This window comes from Lycorma delicatula, chromosome 8, assembly GCF_047948215.1.
Source record: "Lycorma delicatula isolate Av1 chromosome 8, ASM4794821v1, whole genome shotgun sequence".
Classification (NCBI taxonomy): Eukaryota; Metazoa; Arthropoda; class Insecta; order Hemiptera; family Fulgoridae; genus Lycorma; species Lycorma delicatula.
In genome coordinates, this window is record NC_134462.1 from 74,912,305 (window position 1) to 74,933,943 (window position 21,639).

Below are 21,639 nucleotides of genomic sequence, written 5' to 3' on the forward strand. Positions count from 1 at the left end.
ATTTATAAAAGATAACCAAAAAAATAATTAAACTTTTACGAACGAACCCTAGTTCTAAATACTCCAGTAAAAAGTAAGCAATAATACTAATTATATTCTTCTTTTTTACTTTCTGAATTAAATTAAGAGTAAAATTATTGTAGATAATAATTTGAAATTTATATTTTAAAAAACGTTGAACTTTAAAAAATAATTTAAAAAAAATATATTATTTTTAATTGATTTTGTTTTTGTGTTGATTTTATTAATTTTTTCATTATCTAAGAACGAACATAAATGGGACACCACATGATAATCACATGTTCTATGTTTATAAAACTTTTATTTAAATTTGTGTGTATTAGTTTATAAACATGTAAGTAGTTTTTTTTTAAATTTAACAACTTTTAAGGCCATTTATTTTGGTCTTAAAAATCATGAATACTTCATAATCATCCATAATACACATAATACAAAATGATACATGTAACACAAGATTAACCAAAACAAAAACAAATAATGTTCATTTTACATAGAAATGTTTCGAAAATTACATAATGCGGTTGAAAGCGTTTTACTACACACTTTTTTAAAATTTGAAGAAGTTCAACACAATGTTAGACCAGTTTTTAATTCCATTTTGAACTATGATTTTTGGAAACCATTTACGAGAGAGTTACCTGAGAGCACGGTAAATAATTTTTTTTTTTTATGTAATGATTAAATTAGTTTAAAGATAGTGATTATAAAATAATTTAATAATATCTAGCCAGATTAAATATTTTTGTTAATATTTATTTAGCATTGTGACATAATTTTTAACTATATTCTGAAAAAAAAAAATTAATAGAATTTCTCTCTTACTAAAGACAGAATTTTATTTGCTCTTTTAATTTTGTTTGTTTTGTTTTTTCTTCTATAATTCGAAACTTTTGAGCTATTTTATTTTTTTACCCCTTTATTTTGAAATCTTTGAAGTGTATTAAACTTCTGTAATTTGTTCCCCATTTTGTAAATGGATTAAACTTATTAAAATACATCACATTAATTACCTTTGTAAGTTGTGAGCTAAATCCCAGTTTTATTCTGCTGGTTGCTGTTTATTTTAATAAACTACAGCGGAAAGGTGCTTAGTAATTTCTCAAATAATAACACTCTAAACATTTGTGTTTCTCGATATTTTGAGATCACGTTAAGGTCAAAAATATAAAAATATAATCTATAATCTTTTATGTTATATTTTTATGTAGGAAAAATAAGCTTATATTTGATTTTATTATATATGAAGTGGTTTAACTTACAATCATTTAATATGGAAGGGATATATTTTGGTGAATATTTGAAATTTTGAAAAAAGTGGATGAAAGAATGGCATAAAAATAAGGGGATTCTATAATTTTAACTCCCTTATAAAACTTTCTCTCGTTTACTCCTGTTTTTTTAGATTATTATTAGAAAAACTTGTCGCTAAACCTATTAAAGAAAAATATCTTTTTATAAACCTTTTATCTACCGATATTACGTTGGTTTTTTATGCATTTTTTTAAACTTTGACAGTTTTAGTTTCCCAATTTGTGTTTATTGTTCTAAATGTGTAGCAATTTCTGAGTCAGGATATATTGTTTTTTAATATACCGTAATTTATATTTATTCAAGAATTATTTTAAAAATATATTTTTTTATAAATTTTCCGAAATGCTTATTTTTATGTATTTTTAATCGTTTTAAGATAATATAAGCCTATAACATTACGGAACTGAATTACAATTTGTTTAATATTTTATTAATGTATTTAAAAAAGTTTTTTAAATCTAAGGTACATACATTTTTAGCTTTTGTACTATTATAGGGAGGAGGAAGCGTTGTATTTTAAACTTTATGCAAATGCTGGGAGAGTTAAGCAACATTGTTGACAAATTTTTACTTACGATTATTTTAAATTGGGTAAATAAAGAAACTGATTATTCTTCTTTTGTTAGGAATCGCTACTATTTTTTAAATTATTTTTTTGTCTTAAGTAATTTCCTTCCTTTTGATGTCCATTTCTATTCCAAACCTTCTTCTTAATCTTTCTGATTTTTCCTTTTACTTTTACCTTACGATCACTGAAGATAATTCTTGCGTGGGTTTGTACCTTCTACTGCTTAAAATTTTATGTTTCTTAATAACGTCTATTCGTTTATTAGATCCATTTCATTTTTCCCCCGAGAACAATTCGACAACTTTAGTCATATCGACAAAACTGTCTATCGACTAAACTGGTATCGACTACTTTGGTCATTAGCCCCATTAAAAAAAAAAAAAAAAAAACTTCAGTAATTGACATTTTCATGAATCATAAATGTTCAAAATTTTACATTCTTGTATAACTTCAAATCCAAAAAATTACTTCCTAGGCTTTCCTTTCGGCCATTCTTTCTTGCACCGTTTTTTCATCCTGCGAACGGCCTCAACTTCTGACGAGAGAGTGTCTGAGGCCTCATACATGGCATCTTTTTCTCTATCTGATGCCAATGACGTTCGCCGGCTTACATCAGGTGATGAAAGCTTCGTCGGTGCTGTTAGCATCGTTACTATGGAATCTAAACTAGCAAGCGATGCACTTTCCGCGGCTGATAAGCTGCATTCTATCTCTACTGCAGTGCTGGGTCCAGCTGAAATAGATGCTCTCACCGCAGCTGTTCTTTGCGCTTTTGGAGGCTCTATTGGTACAGGTTTTATATCCTCTACGACTGGTGCTTTCTCAATAATGACTTGCACCTCCATTTCCGTAGACTCAGATTTTCTTGTCACAGTTTCTTTAGGCTTGTGACTAGACGACGGAGTGATCTGTTTCTCTTTGCTAGATAAGTCAAGATTTTTTTTATTTTTACGTCAGTTGGTGGCTTTATAATCGCAGGTTTGGCTGGTTTTTAAACTGCGCTGGTGCGTCTCTCATTTCAACGGCATCAGACGGAGAGTGAGCCTTCTCATGTTTAGTTTGTTCTACTTGTTAATTGTTAATAGTTTGTTTTACTTGTTAATTTTACTATTAAAATAAATAATACTAAGCGCTTGGGGCGGGGGGGGGGGGGCTCTTCTAAAATTTGGCAGAATGTGTCATGAGAGGTGCGGAGTTGTTATTTTTTATAAAGGTGTGAAACCAAAGTGATTATTCTCATTTGAGAAACTGTGATTTCATTTATGTTAATTTAAGATACTTTAAACCACTACACTGAAGTAGTTGGGGATAGATTATTCCTCTATATTAGTAAAAAGCAATCATATTTAGAACGCTACTAAATTTGGTCGTTAGGAAAATGTGTAATAAGGAATCTAATATAAATAATACTATTTTAAATCTTTGTTATTCAATTCAAAAAATAAAGAAAGAATGAGTTGATAAACCTGTAACTTTTATTATAAATCAAATGTTTGATACTCAGATCGGATTTCATCCGATTGATGATTGGATTTGATAATCCGATCGGCCGTTTCTGGGTCAACCTTATTCTTTTTTCCTTGAATTAATGTCATGGGAATTTCATTAAACCCTAAGCAATATCTGCAGTGTTATGCTAACAACATTTAGTAGGCGACTAGGTTACCACTTGTTAGGACTCGATGGAATATTACTGCGATTCGATGTGATCCGTTCACTTTTCATTTTTTATAAAAGCTTACTTTAAAATAATTACTTAATGTTATTAATAACACCTAATACCCTTTATATTGCAGATGGCATCAGCAAGTACATCAAAATCACCTCAGCAGGCTGTTGGCATAGATTTAGGAACAACATATTCATGTGTGGGAGCTTATAAAAATGGTAAAGTTGAAATAATAGCAAACGATCAAGGTAATAGAACAACACCAAGTTGCGTTGCCTTCTTAGAAAATGAACGTGTTATAGGTGAAGCTGCCCAGAACCAGGCAGCAATGAATCCAACTAACACTGTTTACGGTAAAGTTTTGTAATTATTATTTTTAAAAGTTTTTCTTCTTCCTTATTGTGATAAAATAATAATATATGTATGTACGTGTGTGGGTGTGTTTACTATGTCTGTGTCCATTACGCAATTCAAAACCTTTTAGCAGGTCTTGTGCTTACGACTGATGTGTTATTAGCGAATATTAATTTTTCCTGAAAGTATAATAATAATTGTTAATTCTAAATTTGTTATGAAGAATTTACGAAGATTCATTCTAAATTTTCTTTTAAATATATAAAACACGTATTAATATTTAAAATTATTTTAAATTGATTGTAATTATTTATTTATTAATGCTTACTATTTGTCTCAGTCATTTTTTATATCTGTAAATCATGAAGCATCTCAGGAACAAGAGGTACTAATCAGAATTTCTTTCTCTAGGTGTAATGATGTTTTATAAGCAACTACTCCTTGTAGTGAATGAACTAAAGAAGTCAATAGTTACGCAAATATCGACTGCATTTCTGCATGTTGGTAGGCAACAGTATAATCGGCTCAATGAAGAAGTCAATGAACGGCAGACCACTTCACTTTACACACTCCCTAGTAAGTTTGGCATGGTCTGTTTGTTATTCTTAAGAATCATCAAGCAGTTTTCAAGAGCGGCTTGACCCTTCATGTCACGTAATTTACGACGGTTATGTTTTTATTAATCATCAATAATTTGAATAGTTTCGTGGTTTTCTCTATTTTCTTCTATTCAGTACTAATCTTTAACATCTATATACAAATATATAATTTATTACATCCACTTCATTTTTTTTTATGTGCAGTATATATATTTCCGTGAAAGACCAAAAATAGAAAATATCGATATTCTCCGGTGAATGTCGACACATACCAAATACGTCGATGAAAGACCGAAATATTTGCTTATTCGGACCTTCACCGGTATATGTCGATAAACACAGATATGCTCTGATATGGCTCAAAACGATAACTAGAAATTTTTAAAAAAATCACCCATACCAATTTCTAAGTTTACGAGAAACCCTCGTAAAAAAAAGAAGTTTAAATTTAAGTCGAACATAACCTACGCCCATTTAGCTCGCTAATCTCGTCTAAATAACGATATATATACAAATTATATATGGTTATTCTCCAACATTGAAGGCGATTAATAAAATTCACCGCGTTTATAAAAATATAAATTTATAAAATGCTGAAAATTTTATTAAATATTTTTATAAGGGCCGATCAGAATATACAGAATATGTTAACTACATGGGTGAACAATAACAATACATATAAATGGTCAGATGGTTTGTCCTTTGTACATTTTTTTTCTTTCAACTTTCACCTCAGTTCATGATGAATGTGGTAAATTTCTCGTTATCTTTTCGAACCTCATCAGAGCTTATCTGCTTTTGTCAACATATACCGGCGAAGGTCCAAATGTATAATAATACAAACAACTATTTCGGTCTTTCACCGACATATTTGGTATGTATTATTGGCATTCACTGGAAAATATTAAAATTCTCTAATTTCGGTATTTCACAGTAACATATGCTTTGTACACATCTTTTTATAATTAAATGACGTAAATCTGGACGTCTTAAGAATTCTTATTAATCTAGTTCGTCTCATTGACATTCTTCCACAATGGTCTTACTTTGTTTCTTCGTTTTAAAAATTTTCAATTTCGATTTTTTCAATATCCTCCAGTAACATCATATTTTAAAGGCCTCTATTCGTTTACTTTCTGTCATTCATATTGTCAGTTTTTTGATGCTATACAGGATGACTGTTTTCAGTCAAATATGTTTAAGAATATTTTATAACAACATAGGTCAAAAAAAATAATAATAATTTGGAACTGAAATAAAAGTAGGTGAATTATAATGTATTTTTTATGCTGAATCTTAAAATGAAATCAGTTTTTCTTCATCATCCTCAGATATTAGTAATGACCATTTAAAATATTGAAAAACTTCTTAAATAATAGATTAAAAATATAATAACAATAATTACGATTAAAATTCCTGCCTTCATTTTATAGACATTTACATTTATCTTAATTCCTTTTTTCTTATTTTCCTTTTGTATTCAGTGAAATCTTCTCTTTTTATCATCTAGCAGTAGTCACTCATCATAGATCATCCCATCTGCCTTGATAACGTTGTTACATTGTCAATATATTTTTGTGAAACCTCTCTCCTTGTTAGTCGCTGATGTCACCCAAGTTTAAAGGGAAAAATTACAAATGAGAATGTAAAAAATGAATTTTCAATGATATTCTGGACAGCCTAAATTTTTGCAGTTCACTAAGAGTTCATTTATAAGCTGATCGTGGTTTTCGGCTTTTTTGTTTCTAAGAAAACCAGTAATGACATTTGAATGACTTCCATGCTGATAGTTCTTTAGGATTCGGTTTCCTGTCAAATATATCTTCACGAATTAATTTTGTTATTTGTGGTCCAATGAATATTCTCTTTTTTAATTTGCCTTCACTTAATTGTGAAAAACCCTAAGCTAAATATTTAAAGCCGTCTCCATCTCTATCTAATGTTTTTAGAAAATTCTTTTTCAGGCCTACTTTTATGTGTAGAGGGGGTAAAATAACACGATCTGCTTCAACAAGGAGAATATTGACAAAATTTTCCTTTCCTGGGATAAACTGATTTCTTTTTGGCCAGTCTTTAACTGCGTAGTGTTCATCTGCAGCTCGACTATCCCACAAATACAAGCAACACATACATATTGTAAAGCCACTCTAGAGACCGAGAAGAAGCCCTATCGTTTTCAGGTCAGCAATGATTTGCCATGAGTGTTCATCATACTTAATAGTTTTTAAAAGTTTTGACATACTTTTCATATGTTTCTTTCATTCCTACAGCATGTGATACCGGTAAAGAACTTATTCGAGTTATGACACACAAACACACACAGAATTTATGGGATCACTTATGAAACAATTTTTATAATATGTGTATGATAAAACCACTACCACAACTAAAGAACACAGCGAGTCATAGCAAGAGCTGAATTCATACTGATATGATTCATTGACATATCTGGGTTGACATGAAATGATATCATCCGACTGTTATGTGTCAATTATAGGTCTACAGCATGCATCATAATATAAATCAGATGTGAATAAGCAAACATACAGAAGTAATAACTTATTTGTATTGTTTGTTCCAGAATGATGGAACAAATAAATTTAAGGGGTTGTAACTTAAGAACGTTACATGATGGGTTGTTTCGAAATACATATTCAGATTCGGCATATAAAATACTATGTAGAACACCTACTCCCTTTTTCAGTTCCAAATTTTATGTTTATCAGTGTAATTAGATCAGTGTTTGATGGTAGCAGCCTTCTTTTTTGCATGAAAAATTTCCTTGCTTTACCAGTTTGCTTTAATTCTTGGTCAGATTTTTTACTTGTCTCGTCCATTCTTTGTAATTTTACTACCTAGTTGATAGAATTCTGCAGCTTTTGTTTTATCATCCCTCCAAGTCAAAGTTTAATTCCTTCTGTCAGGCACATTCATAATACTTGTTTTACACACACATATATATATATTTTTTTCAAATTTAATCTCAACAAAATGAATCCATGCCAATTAGAAACTCCACCAATCCATTGTTTTTCTAAATCACAAAAAATTCATTACAGAATCTCAACTAATTTATCTTTTCTTTTTTGGATAATAAATAACTTGTTTTACAAGTTAACATAAAAATCGAAACGCAAGGAAAAATTATGTGATTGACTTAATCATTTTTAAATTAGAACTTCTCTTTCTTTATCTTCTACTCTTTACCGCTCCTATCTAACTCTAATATAAATTGTTTGTAAGTTATACCGTATTGAACAAGGTACGGATTCCTAAACAAAATTGTTTGTTTAAAAAAAAAATTGAATTTAACACAATTTTGCACATTTCATATCTTTTTCTATATTCGAATAATTTGGATAAATCGTTTGCATATACTTTATGAAAATCAATGCAATCTCTCTTCTGTTGCATTGCCGAAATTATAACTAGTGTGTGCATTATGTATATACATCTGCAGTACATACATCTGCAGTTGAGTGGTAACAAAAATAATTATTATTTACAAGTTTGAAATTAATTTAACGTATTCATGGTATTCATTAGTATTAAAAAGATTTAATAATTCATTACAAAATATATATACATATATAAACATAAATTCGGTTACGTTATTAAAAAAAAAAAAAATAAATAATAATAATTTATGGCCTAAAATCAATTATAGTTTGTCGTAATGGGTTAAGATTATTTTCAACCTTTTATTTGGAATTGAAATGGTAACAAACAGCAAAGGGAAGTTTGAGTCTCATGTTGCACTTAGTGGTAAAGTAAGGGCCTGGATAGAGAATCAGGAAAGCTTTTATCTTCTGCTACATAAAGTAAGTGTACCACCGGGCTAGACATAGATAGGCTTTATGTGTGCCGTAAAGAACAGTAAAACATAGGTTTGGTAGTGGAGTACTTATAAACCCGACTTTCTTAACCTACGATAGAATTGTAACTCAAAAATAAAAAACATTAATAAAAAAAAACAAACGTATAAAATACTGATTTAATTTTTATTAATATCTTTAAAATGTGTAATACACAGAATTTTGATATAATATATCAAAAATGTATGGTCATTTGTTAAATTTTATTTAAATAAGCATGGTTAATTCATATAAAAAACGAAATCAAAAACAAATTGAAGTGTATGAAATGGTTCTATGAACGATTTGATTACGTTAAACTTCGAAACTTTATCATTAATTGTTTTATAATACTATTATATTTACTATTACTATTACTTATATTCTTACTATTTCTATTTGTTTTATAATACATTCCATTTTAACTGTTGTCATGTTTAAATGTTGAGGTGGTTGTGCAAACATATTTGAATAGCAAATCATGTTTCAATTGATCTGTGTATGTAGAATTCCATAGATTCTTCATTGCACCTGAAAACAATAAAAATTCTACTTTAATTCTACTTTAGAACTAAAATAGAACTACTTTTATTTGTTTTATGTTCGAAACTTAATCGATTTTGATGAATCATCTTCTATCTCTAGAGAAAGAATAATTCTATATGGATTGTATTTTGTTAGATATTAAAATCGCTCATCATATACGATCGTATTTTATATGATTTTAAAATTGTCTTCGAAGATCTGTCTTTATATTTGTTTTTATAAAAATTAGTATTTAACTAATTTTTTAATTGTCGAATTGTGTAATTTGTTATGAGTAATTATATTTTTATTCATTGTCCTTTTGATTATATTGTTCTTTATTTAAACCTTTATAGTTTACCTAAACTATTAACTATTAGTAAATTATTAACTATTACCTTGGAAGTTATCGCTGGATGTCTTTCTTTCATGATTACTCTGTACAATTGATTTATAGTTTCGTTGTACAGGAAACTTGTTTGTAAATAAATCAGTACACCAAAAAATAAAAAAATTGTATTTTGATTTTTTTTCAGGAAGAATTGATTTCATAAATAAGCAACAAATGATTTGCATAAAAATGAATTTCATAAAATTATTTATTTTTTGCAATATTTTTTACATATACTTTTAGCTTAATAATGTTTTTCTTAATAGATTTTTTAAAACTCAGATAATTTCTAAGATAGTACAATTAATTTGACCATACACAGTTACTTTAAAAAAATTTAAATAAAATTATTTATTTATTATTATACAATACAATTACTTTTTTAAAAAAATTAGCTTTGTTATTTATTATTATTTTATTTTGTTGCGATTCGGTCTAAGCTACAGCATAGTATTAAGTATTGGAAGGGTATGTTATGTGACAGTTCACCCTTTAATTTAGAGTCAAGGTTAAATAAAATATAAAACACACAATGAGCTATATTTTCCTTTACATAAAAATTAAGAACTTTTACAATAAGATATTTTTTATCCATATAAAAATTAAGATATTTTTCATTAGAAATTGAAATAAACGTTTTTGATAATTTAATAGCTTAAAGAGACAATGTAATAAATTTGTTTTAAAGTAAAATAAATAATAAATAGTAATAAAAGATACGAATACATAATAATAATAGGGTACGAATACATAATAGGCATGTTTTTTTTTTTTTAAATATGTACCGCTTTGATATAAAAAAATACAAGCTAAGTTTTTAAAAAAATGTGTATTCATCTGAAATCCTGGAAGTTAACTACAATTCTAATTAGTTTCCGCCTACATTAAGATACTTGCATCGTGTGATCACATTCTTCAAAAAAAATCTCAAAAAAAGATAGAAATCCTTTTTTTTCCTGTTTAGCCTCCGGGAATCACCGCCAGGTATTACTTTAGAGCATCCTCTAAAGTATGAGTGTAAGTGAGGTGTAGTCTTTCTGAGATGATTCTGACCATTTCTGAGAGATGTGGTTAATTGAAACCCAACCATCAAAGAACACCGGTATCCACGATTTAGTATTCAAATCCGTATAAAAGTAACTGCCTTTACTAGTATTTAAACGTTGGAACTCTCGACTTCAAAGCCAGTTGATCTGCGAAGACACGTTCATCACTAGACCAACCGGGTAGGATAAAGATTCATAGAAATCTGCCGCCTGAGAAGGTAACCGTTGTTGAACGGCTGTTTTCATGTCATTATCGAGTGATGCTGACCGCCAAGGCGCTGCTTTGAATGCACGAATAAGTGGTAGTCACTGAGCGCCAGGTCAGGGCTACACAGTAGATCAGTTATTCCTAGCCATATGACTCGATGAGATGTTTGGCGCGATGAGAAGCGTCTGGCCGACAATTGCCATGAAGCAGCACGATTCCCGTACTGACAATGTCAAAACTTAAATCTTGGATTGCTCGACGGAGTCTAATCAAGGCTTTACAATATGTCTCGGCATTTATCGTTTTATCCCAATGTAAAACTTCAACAAGCAACGGCCCTGTCTATCCCAAAACGCAGTCCATATGTTTTTCCGGGCTGTCATTGTTTGTTTGAAATTTTTTGTTAAGTGTCTTCATTCTACGGACTGTTATTTTGATTTTGGTGTAATGTGACACCCTTATGTTTTGTAACCAGTAAAAATTCAACTTAAAAACAGATCCTTTTCATTGCTGTATCTGAAATTTGATATATGAGAAAATTCAAAGCACAGGCTAAATATTTGTTTTTGTGCAATTTAGTCAATATTTTTGGTAGCCTGCGTGAGTTAGAGCTTCCTATAAATTAAGCGTATAAACACAATTTTATGGAGAAAACTTATGAAATTAAAGGAAATTAAATATATATTTATGAAACTGTAAACTACCAATTCTGTCGGACTTTACTATTAACTCTCTGCACCAGGTTATCAGTAATGACAGGTGGTGATAACCCACTCCTTGCCGTATCATGTTGATTTGTACGGCTCTGTTTAAATGCTTTAATTCATTTTTCACCATTCCCTCGGACATACTATCATTTCCATACACTTCACTAATCTGTCGATGAGTTACGGCCTCTTTCTTACCGCTTGAATTTAAGAGATGAATTACAGCACGCATTTTTACAATCGCGGTGCTATATATAGGCATAGGCATTTTAAACAGGCACAAGGAATTGTAAACAAAGACTAACATTCATTCAAGGTCTCTTGATCTAAGTCAATGTAGTCAACATGTAGTTACTAAGAGGAGATGCGCGGAACGGCTACAGCTGCGCTACAGCGTTCATATACGAAAACGGTACTTTCTTAAAAAAATATACCTTAGATTTGGTTCTTAAAGGTGTTTTTTTTTTAACTTTTACGTAATGAAATATAAATTGCATATCCTAAAACTTTTTTTTTTTTGTCTTCAGTCATTTGACTGGTTTGATGCAGCTCTCCAAGATTCCCTATCTAGTGCTAGTCGTTTCATTTCAGTATACCCTCTACATCCTACATCCCTAACAATTTGTTTTACATATTCCAAACGTGGCCTGCCTACACAATTTTTCCCTTCTATCTGTCCTTCCAATATTAAAGCGACTATTCCAGGATGCCTTAGTATGTGGCCTATAAGTCTGTCTCTTCTTTTAACTATATTTTTCCAAATGCTTCTTTCTTCATCTATTTGCCGCAATACCTCTTCATTTGTCACTTTATCCACCCATCTGATTTTTTAACATTCTCCTAGCACCACACTTCAAAAGCTTCTAATCTTTTCTTCTCAGATACTCCGATTGTCCAAGTTTCACTTCCATATAAAGCGACACTCCAAACATACACTTTCAAAAATCTTTTCCTGACATTTAAATTAATTTTTGATGTAAACAAATTATATTTCTTACTGAAGGCTCGTTTAGCTTGTGCTATTCGGCATTTTATATCGCTCCTGCTTCGTCCAGCTTTAGTAATTCTACTTCCCAAATAACAAAATTCTTCTACCTCCATAATCTTTTCTCCTCCTATTTTCACATTCAGTGGTCCATCTTTGTTATTTCTACTAAATTTCATTACTTTTGTTTCGTTCTTGTTTATTTTCGATAGTTCTTGCGTAGGACTTCATCTATGCCGTTCATTGTTTCTTCTAAATTGTTTCTTCTCTCGGCTAGAATTACTATATCATCAGAAATCGTAGCATCTTTATCTTTTCACCTTGTACTGTTACTCCGAATCTAAATTGTTCTTTAACATCATTAACTGCTAGTTCCATGTAAATATTAAAAAGTAACGGAGATAGGGAACATCCTTGTCGGACTACCTTTCTTATTACGGCTTCTTTCTTATGTTCTTCAATTGTTATTGTTGCTGTTTGGTTCCTGTACATGTTAGCAATTGTTCTTCTATCTCTGTATTTGAACCGTAATTTTTTTAAAATGCTGAACATTTTATTCCAGTCTACGTTATCGAAAGCCTTTTCTAGGTCTATAAACGCCAAGTATGTTGGTTTGTTTTTCTTTAATCTTCCTTCTACTATTAATCTGAGGCCTAAAATTGCTTCCCTTGTCCCTATACTTTTCCTGAAACCAAATTGGTCTTCTCCTAGCACTTCCTCCACTCTCCTCTCAATTCTTCTGTATAGAATTCTAGTTAAGATTTTTGATGCATGAATAGTTAAACTAATTGTTCTGTATTCTTCACATTTATCTGCCCCTGCTTTCTTTGGTATGATTACTATAACACTTTTTTTGAAGTCTGACGGGAATTCCCCTTTTTCATAAATATTACACACCAGTTTGTATAATCTATAAATCGCTTCCTCACCTGCACTGCGCAGTAATTCTACAGGTATTCCGTCTATTCCAGGAGCCTTTCTGCCATTTAAATCTTTTAATGCTCTCTTAAATTCAGATCTCAGTATTGTTTCTCCCATTTCATCCTCCTCAACTTCCTCTTCTTCCTCTATAACACCATTTTCTAATTCATTTCCTCCGTATAACTCTTCAATATATTCCACCCATCTATCGACTTTACCTTTCGTAGTATATATTGGTGTACCATCTTTGTTTAACACATTATTCGATTTTAATTTATTTACCCCAAAATTTTCCTTAACTTCCTGTATGCTCCGTCTATTTTACCAGTGTTCATTTCTCTTTCCACTTCTGAACACTTTTCTTTAATCCACTCTTCTTTCGCCAGTTTGCACTTCCTGTTTATAGCATTTCTTAATTGCCGATAGTTCCTTTTACTTTCTTCATCACTATCATTTTTTATATTTTCTACGTTCATCCATCAGCTGCAATATATCGTCTGAAACCCAAGGTTTTCTACCAGTTCTCTTTATTCCGCCTAAGTTTGCTTCTGCTGATTTAAGAATTTCCTTTTTAACATTCTCCCATTCTTCTTCTACATTTTCTATCTTATCTTTTTTATCCTAAAACAAAATTTATTAATACGAAAAATGAATTCCTATTTTCTTCTAATATGTAGATTTTTTTTTGAATTTTATAATCTTTTTTAATGTCGTCAATTGAGTAAAAAGAGTTTATGGCATAACATCTTAGTTTCCGTCAATACTTCTTTTTTTATGTTATTTTTTAAATCGTATTTTCTTATAGAATTTGTTTATTAACAGCGTGCGGAAATAAAGAGTTAATGAAACATAGTCTTTAAAAGACGTTTGCAATCGTAGTAATAATAATAATAACAACCAAAAACTAAATGCGTGTAATTGTAAAATAATCAAACCAGTAGATACATGGAAATTATTTAAAAGACATTTTTTTAAATTTACTAATAAATTCTTTTTTAAATTAAAAAAAAATAATAAACGAAATTTTTTAAAAAGGAAAAATTGGACTGTCTAAAGAAACAATGTAACACGTTTTGTAAGTACTTATGTATATTATCTAAAAATATACCAACAAATACATATTTTTTGCCATAAAGATTCGTACCCCTACTAAGTTGAGAGATTTTATAAAGTACATTATTTCTTGACAGGAAAGGATATATAGTAATCTGACTTCTTTTCAGAATTTATCACCTACCATCTTATGAATCAGATTTTTTTTTTTTTTTTTAATATTCACAGTAGTCAGTTCCCTATAGTGGAGAAAGATTTCTCTTGTAAATTATTTTACTTAATTTCTATATGAATCTCGGTGATAGGCTTTCTGATGTACAATACTACATTGTGGCATAATGAAGAGAACTACTTCATTCCTCATTTTTCTTAGAAAGCTTGTTACTTTTTATAAAAATAGTTTTGATGTTTGGGAATGAGTATGATTCGTATAAGATCACCTAAATTTTTTAGGATTATGAGATCTAATAAATAAGAAACCAAAAAACCCCGCAATATATTGAAAAAATTGAGCCAGAAAAACTTTTTCTGGATACGCCAGAAAGGTTTTTTTTTCATTTGAATCATTTTAAGCTCTTCTTTGTAATAATATAGTTTTTTAATGAGAAATAATAACCAAAATTATGATTCCTTTTGTTCATATTTTTATGTAAAAATAATTATTTTTAATTTTATGATATATAGTAAAATAAATAAATACAAAATACCTGATTATTTCTATACTTGTGAAGGGGCTTAATGAAAGTTGAACGGTGGGACTATTATTTTGTATTCTTGTTCTATTTTAAACATATACATATATATAAAAGTACAGCAAGTGAATTCAGAATGACTTTTGTTGATATGTTAATATGTTAATCAGTTGTATACTATGCTTTACAAATCTTCCTACGCTATAAAAAAATTAACATTTTAAATGCAATGGGTAACTTACGAGTTAGATTACTAATAATAAATTTTAATAAAACGTTTTGTAGGCCTACCTATGTAGAAAATATCGATGCAGAAACTCCCATTAACTTTTCTGAACCATGATATAGCTAACAAAATAAGAAAAAACATATAATGTTATTTTTTTGAGAAAGGAGATGAATATTAAATAAAATCTTTGGATAATTTGTGATCTCGTTAAAAAAATGTAACTTTTCTTAGAAAATGTTTTTGCTAAATTGTCCTAATTTTACTTCGGCCGAAACAACCCCCGCATCTTTTACAATTTTAAAAAAATGTAATACATTCTACCCTCATGAAGGTAGCACCTGTCTACTTAGTTTGAAGAAAATCAGTCAACGAGGATCAAGATTTATAAAACCATTTACAGACCAACATAGAAAGTACGTAAAAAAAAAAATATATCTCCGTAGGAAAAAAACTTAAAATGATCCCAATTTTTTAAGATTTTATTTTGACCTATCCGTTGTATATTTTCCTGTCATAGATACAAATACAACCAGGAAACTAAAAATATAGATGACTATGCACCGAAAGTACTTTTAATTTTTCTATTAATTCTTCTGTACTTTCTGACGGTAATTAATTTAAAATCATAAATAGTATCTAATTTATTATCTTAAATTTTTGTAAATAATTTTTGACTATTTAACTGTGTAATTTTTTTGTTTTAAAAAGATTAGTAATATTTACAAAAGAATAATATTTCTATTTATGAGATATTTTAAAATTTGTTTAAGATGCTAAAAGATTAATTGGAAGACGCTTTGATGATCCATCAGTTCAGCAAGATATTAAATTATGGCCATTCAAAGTTGTTAATAAAGATGGCAAACCAATTATTAATGTTGAATATAAAGGGGAAACAAAATCTTTTTTTCCTGAAGAGATATCAGCTATGGTTTTAGTAAAAATGAAAGAAATTGCTGAAAATTATCTTGGAGATAAGGTAAATTTTGATTTAAAAAAAAAATTATATATATATATATATATATATACGTATGTATTATAAATTAATAGGTAAAACAAAAAAATAGAATAGATTTGGAATTTCAACTCATGATATGAAAATGTATCTTTGCTATTCATTTCATTATACAAAAAATTCGTTAAAAAAGTATGAAGTATGGAATAAATGTAAAATTAGTTATTTTGCCAGAAAAAATTGACATACAAAGATATGTTACACTTATTATTATTTTTTGTTACAAAATAGATCTTTATGCTATTTGTATCCATTAATAATGAGAAAAAAAAATTGATTTGATTTAGTAGAAGTACATCCTTGATATTCATCAGTTAGTGAAGTCCGGTCTTCTGGGACACAGTGCCTACAATATTCGTAATACGGAGTTAACATAAATTATTGAGCACATTTTAAGGGTTAATAAAAAATGAACAAAGTAATTGAAGTGCTGATATTTTTCAAACAGTTTAGATACTAGAGAGTTACTAATGATCCTAAATGAACACGCCGGCACGATGTACCGACAGAAAGGATCATCATCTGAGAAATGGCTCTGTGCAGGAGAGAGCAATGTGTGCATTATCAATTCATGAAAGCGAATATGTCATCTACTGTTCGTAGATGTTTTCGTTTAGTTTAAAGTACAGCAATGTGTAATTCTTCTTACACAGATTTTATTAAAGATTGGTATCAGCAGTTTAAGAATACAGGAAGTGTAGTACTCAAAAAACGTGCTGGCCGATCTCCCGTCTCAGGAAGTTGTGATCGAGTAAGAGGAACTATTAGATAGACCCAGGTAATTCAAATCGCCGTGCGAGTTTAGAACTGAAAATGCCGTAATCGAAAATTTTGAAGGTTCTACTCAAGCGCCTAAAACGTTATGCATACAAAATTTAGTTGGTGCATGAAATTGAAGATGACGATAAACCACAACGTTACAATTTTGCCGTGGATATTCTTGAGAAAGTGAAGGAAGATAATGCGTTTTTAGAAAAAGCAATCAACTCTGACAAAGCTACCTTCATATTTTTTGTCACGATATTTGTCGGATTTGAGGTAAGGAATACCCTTTTGCTGTTTGACAAACACAACGGTTATAGCCCAAAATTTAACGTTCGGTATATCTTGACTGCTTGTGAAGTAATCGACCATTCTTCTTCGCCCAGCCAACGATTATCTAGACTCGTATTACAGGAAAATAGAGTGTCACAAATTGGACTCGGTAATCCAACGTTTACTGCAAACAAATGGGACACCACTACATTGGAATATACATGTTAGGGACTACTTATACGAACAATTTCCTCAATCTTGGATTGACCATGATGAACCAATACTCTGGCCACTTCGATTTATGACATTAAGTCACCTAATTTCATTCTTTTTTGGTTTTTCAAAGACAGGATGTACACAAACGTCAACCTAAGTGAATTAAAAAGAAGAATCGAAGGTGAAATTTATGGAATAACTCCAGATGTTCTTCGTAATGTGAGGCCTGAAACTAAATATCTTGTAGACTTTCTACGTGCCACAAAAGGTGCTTTTGTGGAAATCGTTTGAAGTTAATAAGTGTTGTAAACAAAACTGTTTGAAAGAGGCGCTGAATTATTTATGATCACTCTGTAAAACAAGATTATTTTTAGCATGGACGAAAAATGCTATAAAATTTTCACAATCAAATGCAGTTGACGAATCAAATTTATTTATGATTTTAATGTATTTAATTTTAATGTATTTAATTTTAATTTTCGATCCATCAATTCAATTTCATTGTATATCTCAAATTATTTAATTCATTTTAAAATGAGCGAGGATTACTCTTAACAAAATTATTGATGATATTTTTTTTACACGACTGCCCAAAGAAGAGTGTATTGTATTTAGGGTGTATATACATTTTATATATATATATATATATATGTGTGTGTGTGTGTGTGTGTGTGTTCCACCGTACCAGCTCAATGGCTGAACCGATTAAGATGTATGACCACGCATAAAAATCTTTATATTACCGGGAGTGTTATAGGATATATATATATATTTATGATTTTAAGTAAATTAAAAAAAAATTGAAAACTAAATTATACCATATTCAAATACTACATACAAAATTGTCACCGCACGCTCTTTAATTATCCTATATTAATAAGCAATGTTTGTCAGCAATGTTTTTTATTTTTTTTTTTTTTTGGCAGTCATATTTTTGATATATATCTCTTGTTATTATTTATATCATTTACTCTTTCAGAATATAAAAAAATTTCAACCAATGAAAATAATACGGAAAATGTTATAACGAAACATTGCAATTTTAATGAAACAACTGCCATTTAAAACCGGAATAGGATCTTTCCTTTTTTTATTGGAAAGAGATTTTTGGCAATGGATTAATTAAAAAAATATATATTCATGGGACCAGCGACAAGCAAGATCTAAAACAATTTTTTTTTTTTTTTTTATGTTCGTATGAAATATTTTCAGACGAAAATGAAAAATCATTTATCAAAATACACACGATCTAGTTAAGTTTATATACTTGTAATATAAATAATATACTTGTTTATATACTTATAATATGTCGAATAAAGAAAAGTATTTAATTGCAGATTAATAACGCTGTTGTTACCGTACCTGCTTATTTCAATGACTCACAAAGACAAGCAACAAAAGACGCAGGTACAATTGCCGGTCTTAACGTATCCCGTATTATTAATGAACCCACTGCAGCTGCTATTGCTTATGGTTTAGATAAAAAGGTATGAATATGTTGCTAGTTATAATCCTATAATTTATAGTTTAGGTTAAACTAAATTACCACATGATATCTTTTGTAGACTTACAAAAGATATTATGAGGGTTTTTTTACCAATAATACTACCTTAATTTAGGCATCCTTCCTTATTCTAAATTAGATGATTAAATAGTATTGTCGTATAAATTTAATTGAAATACAAAAATAAAATAAAAAATTGTACAAAAGACAGCCATTGTGTGCAATGTTTGGTTTGAAATGGTGTATTGAATTTTATTAAATATTATCTATATGTAACAATGTAATATTCACAGAAATTTGATTATATCTTAACTAATTATATATTTTTTTTAATCGTTAGAATGTAACTTTCTATGTACAGTCGAAATTTTTATTTCGGTAACACACTTAAAACAGAGATGGAAATAAGTATTGAAGTCCAGTATTTAAAACAAAAAAAAGGGCTGGCAAAGTATTACATGACTTATCCGCTACGCTATTCAACTTGATAAAAGTTAACTTTCATCAAAATATAACTTTCATGAAAGTAACGAATAAAATTGCTTCTCGTTTTGAGTCAGGAATATAATAAGTGCCAAAGCTATTTTAATTTTAACTCACCGGTCAGGTCACGATAAACTCGCCCGACCGTCACGGAGCTCCGCCTCCCTGAACCCTTGACGCATTCGTACCCTCATGTTTGTAAGAATATTAAGTATTTTACAGACATTCCTTAAAGAAAAAATATTAGTAATTTTACCTAAATACATATCTGTTGCCATGGTGACAGAAATATAATGAAGTAAAAGGATTAATACAGTTACGTATTATATATACACATCGTTTGTATCAAGAAGCGTGGTGTTTCTATATTTATTTTTATAAAAATCTTCAAAAAAAATTTGTCTACAATAGTTTTGGTACTTTTCAAGAAAATGCCCGCAGCCGATCTGTAGTTAATCAGTTAAGTCGCTGTAGTTAGTCAGTTAGTTGCTAAATGGCGCCACTATAAGGAGAAAACAAATAGTACATATTTTTTCCTTTTTAAATACGTGCATTGTAATATCATTAAAATAATACAATAATACTGTAATAATAAAATAAACTACAGTATTTTTTGAGTACAGTAATTTACGAATATCATTTACACTATAACTTACCCTGTATTTCTGCATTAAATATGAGTCTCAATTTACGTTATTTCAATATATTCGGAATTTTTTCGGAACTTAACACCCGCATAGATTAAAGGTGCAATGTATAATAAATTTATATAAATAACTAAATATATATATATATATATATTTATTTCTTTTTCATCATATCCTTAAGAAAAACATGTTTGCAGAATTATTAGTTATCCTCTTTATGTTATTCGTAGTGATTATTTTCTCTAAATATTAATCTTTTTACATCTCATAAAAGAGATTTAAAAAGAAAAGAAGTCATCTCCAAAAGAAAAGTCGACAACATTATGATTATAAATATCAGATAATAAGGTTAAAAAAATTAGGACAAATTTTTTACTTTCCTGTCATCTTAGCTCTGGAGCTGTGCTGCAAGAAGAGAAGATGATAATCAGCCAAAAAGTTGGATATGGTTTTTTTGCATTTCTTGACAGTTTCATAATTTCACGATTCAAGGCGCGGGTCAGAGACATATGTGTGTTATTCCACAAGAATGAACCCACGCACTTGTAGTTCTTCATTAACAATTATTTGTTGAAACAAGCGATGACTTTAGTTTTCAGCCACTTACTCTCTCAGTTTTGTTTCTAAGGACATTTTCTTGGTTTAAAACTAAAACCAACGTTGAAAGGCTCAGTACTTCATACGTAACATTCTAGTGGCATACTATGATTCTTAACTCTTAAATGGCACAGAAATTCTCACAAAACACCATGGAGTAATTCTATATGAGTTTTATACGTTTCATTGATTTTTATATGAACGCGACATCCGTTCCATGTTCTGAACAAGTATTTGCTTTTTCGGATCAACAAAGTTCAGCTTATGGTTAACAATTAGGAGTTCCTAATTGTTAACCATCTTCGATCATTATGAATTCCAAAAATCTGAGATTGTTAAAACCGATCTTGCATTCTAACAATGACAATAAGAGGAACAGCTCTATACAGCGACTATAAAAATGTGTTTTGTCTCAACAAATTCCTTTGCTGCAGGAGAACACGTCCTGGAATGATTTTACGCCTACTTAACGAGACTCGTCAATTCTAATTTTGTGTTGGACTCATCAATCGTTGTCGGTATTTCTAACAAAAAGCTGGTAGAAACTTCCAGAATTTAAAGACCGCAATCGACGGAGATAACAATTTCAAACTTATGTTTATAAAATTTTGTAGACTTACAACTGTGACTCTACCAATAAATGAATTTCACAACGTAATAAATCATTGAAAGATATAATCGATTGTTAGATAACTATTGTCTGTTTGTACGCTAAGTGTCATTTTATACTTATTGGATAACCATAAAATTTTGATATACCATACGATAACTTAATAGTATTACCACGAGCTCTCTTTTGAAAAATGTAACATTATTTTCCTCGGTAAAACCCACAGATATCAAATTTGATCATAATTAAACCCAGTCATAAGAATTCTAATGACTAGCATGCAAAGGCGAATGAACAGTATTTTAAGAAACTGTACTCCCTTTTTCAATATTATTTAAATGTATGTTTATGAAGTGAATTTGAAGGTTTTTATCTCTTTTATATTCAATATTCCAAGTA

The 21,639-nt window shown here is 29.5% G+C and overlaps 1 protein-coding gene across 2 annotated transcripts in view; it reads left to right on the forward strand.

Moving 5' to 3' along the window:
* LOC142328725 (heat shock-related 70 kDa protein 2-like) overlaps nucleotides 1-21,639 on the forward strand; it is a 342,140-nt gene that overhangs the window by 311,803 nt on the left and 8,698 nt on the right. For both annotated transcript variants that reach the window (XM_075372682.1, XM_075372681.1), the window contains exons 4-7: nucleotides 3,697-3,922; nucleotides 4,335-4,499; nucleotides 15,904-16,112; nucleotides 18,737-18,886. In XM_075372682.1, the coding sequence (XP_075228797.1) occupies nucleotides 3,697-3,922; nucleotides 4,335-4,499; nucleotides 15,904-16,112; nucleotides 18,737-18,886 (750 nt within the window). The remainder of the gene's footprint in view (nucleotides 1-3,696; nucleotides 3,923-4,334; nucleotides 4,500-15,903; nucleotides 16,113-18,736; nucleotides 18,887-21,639) is intronic.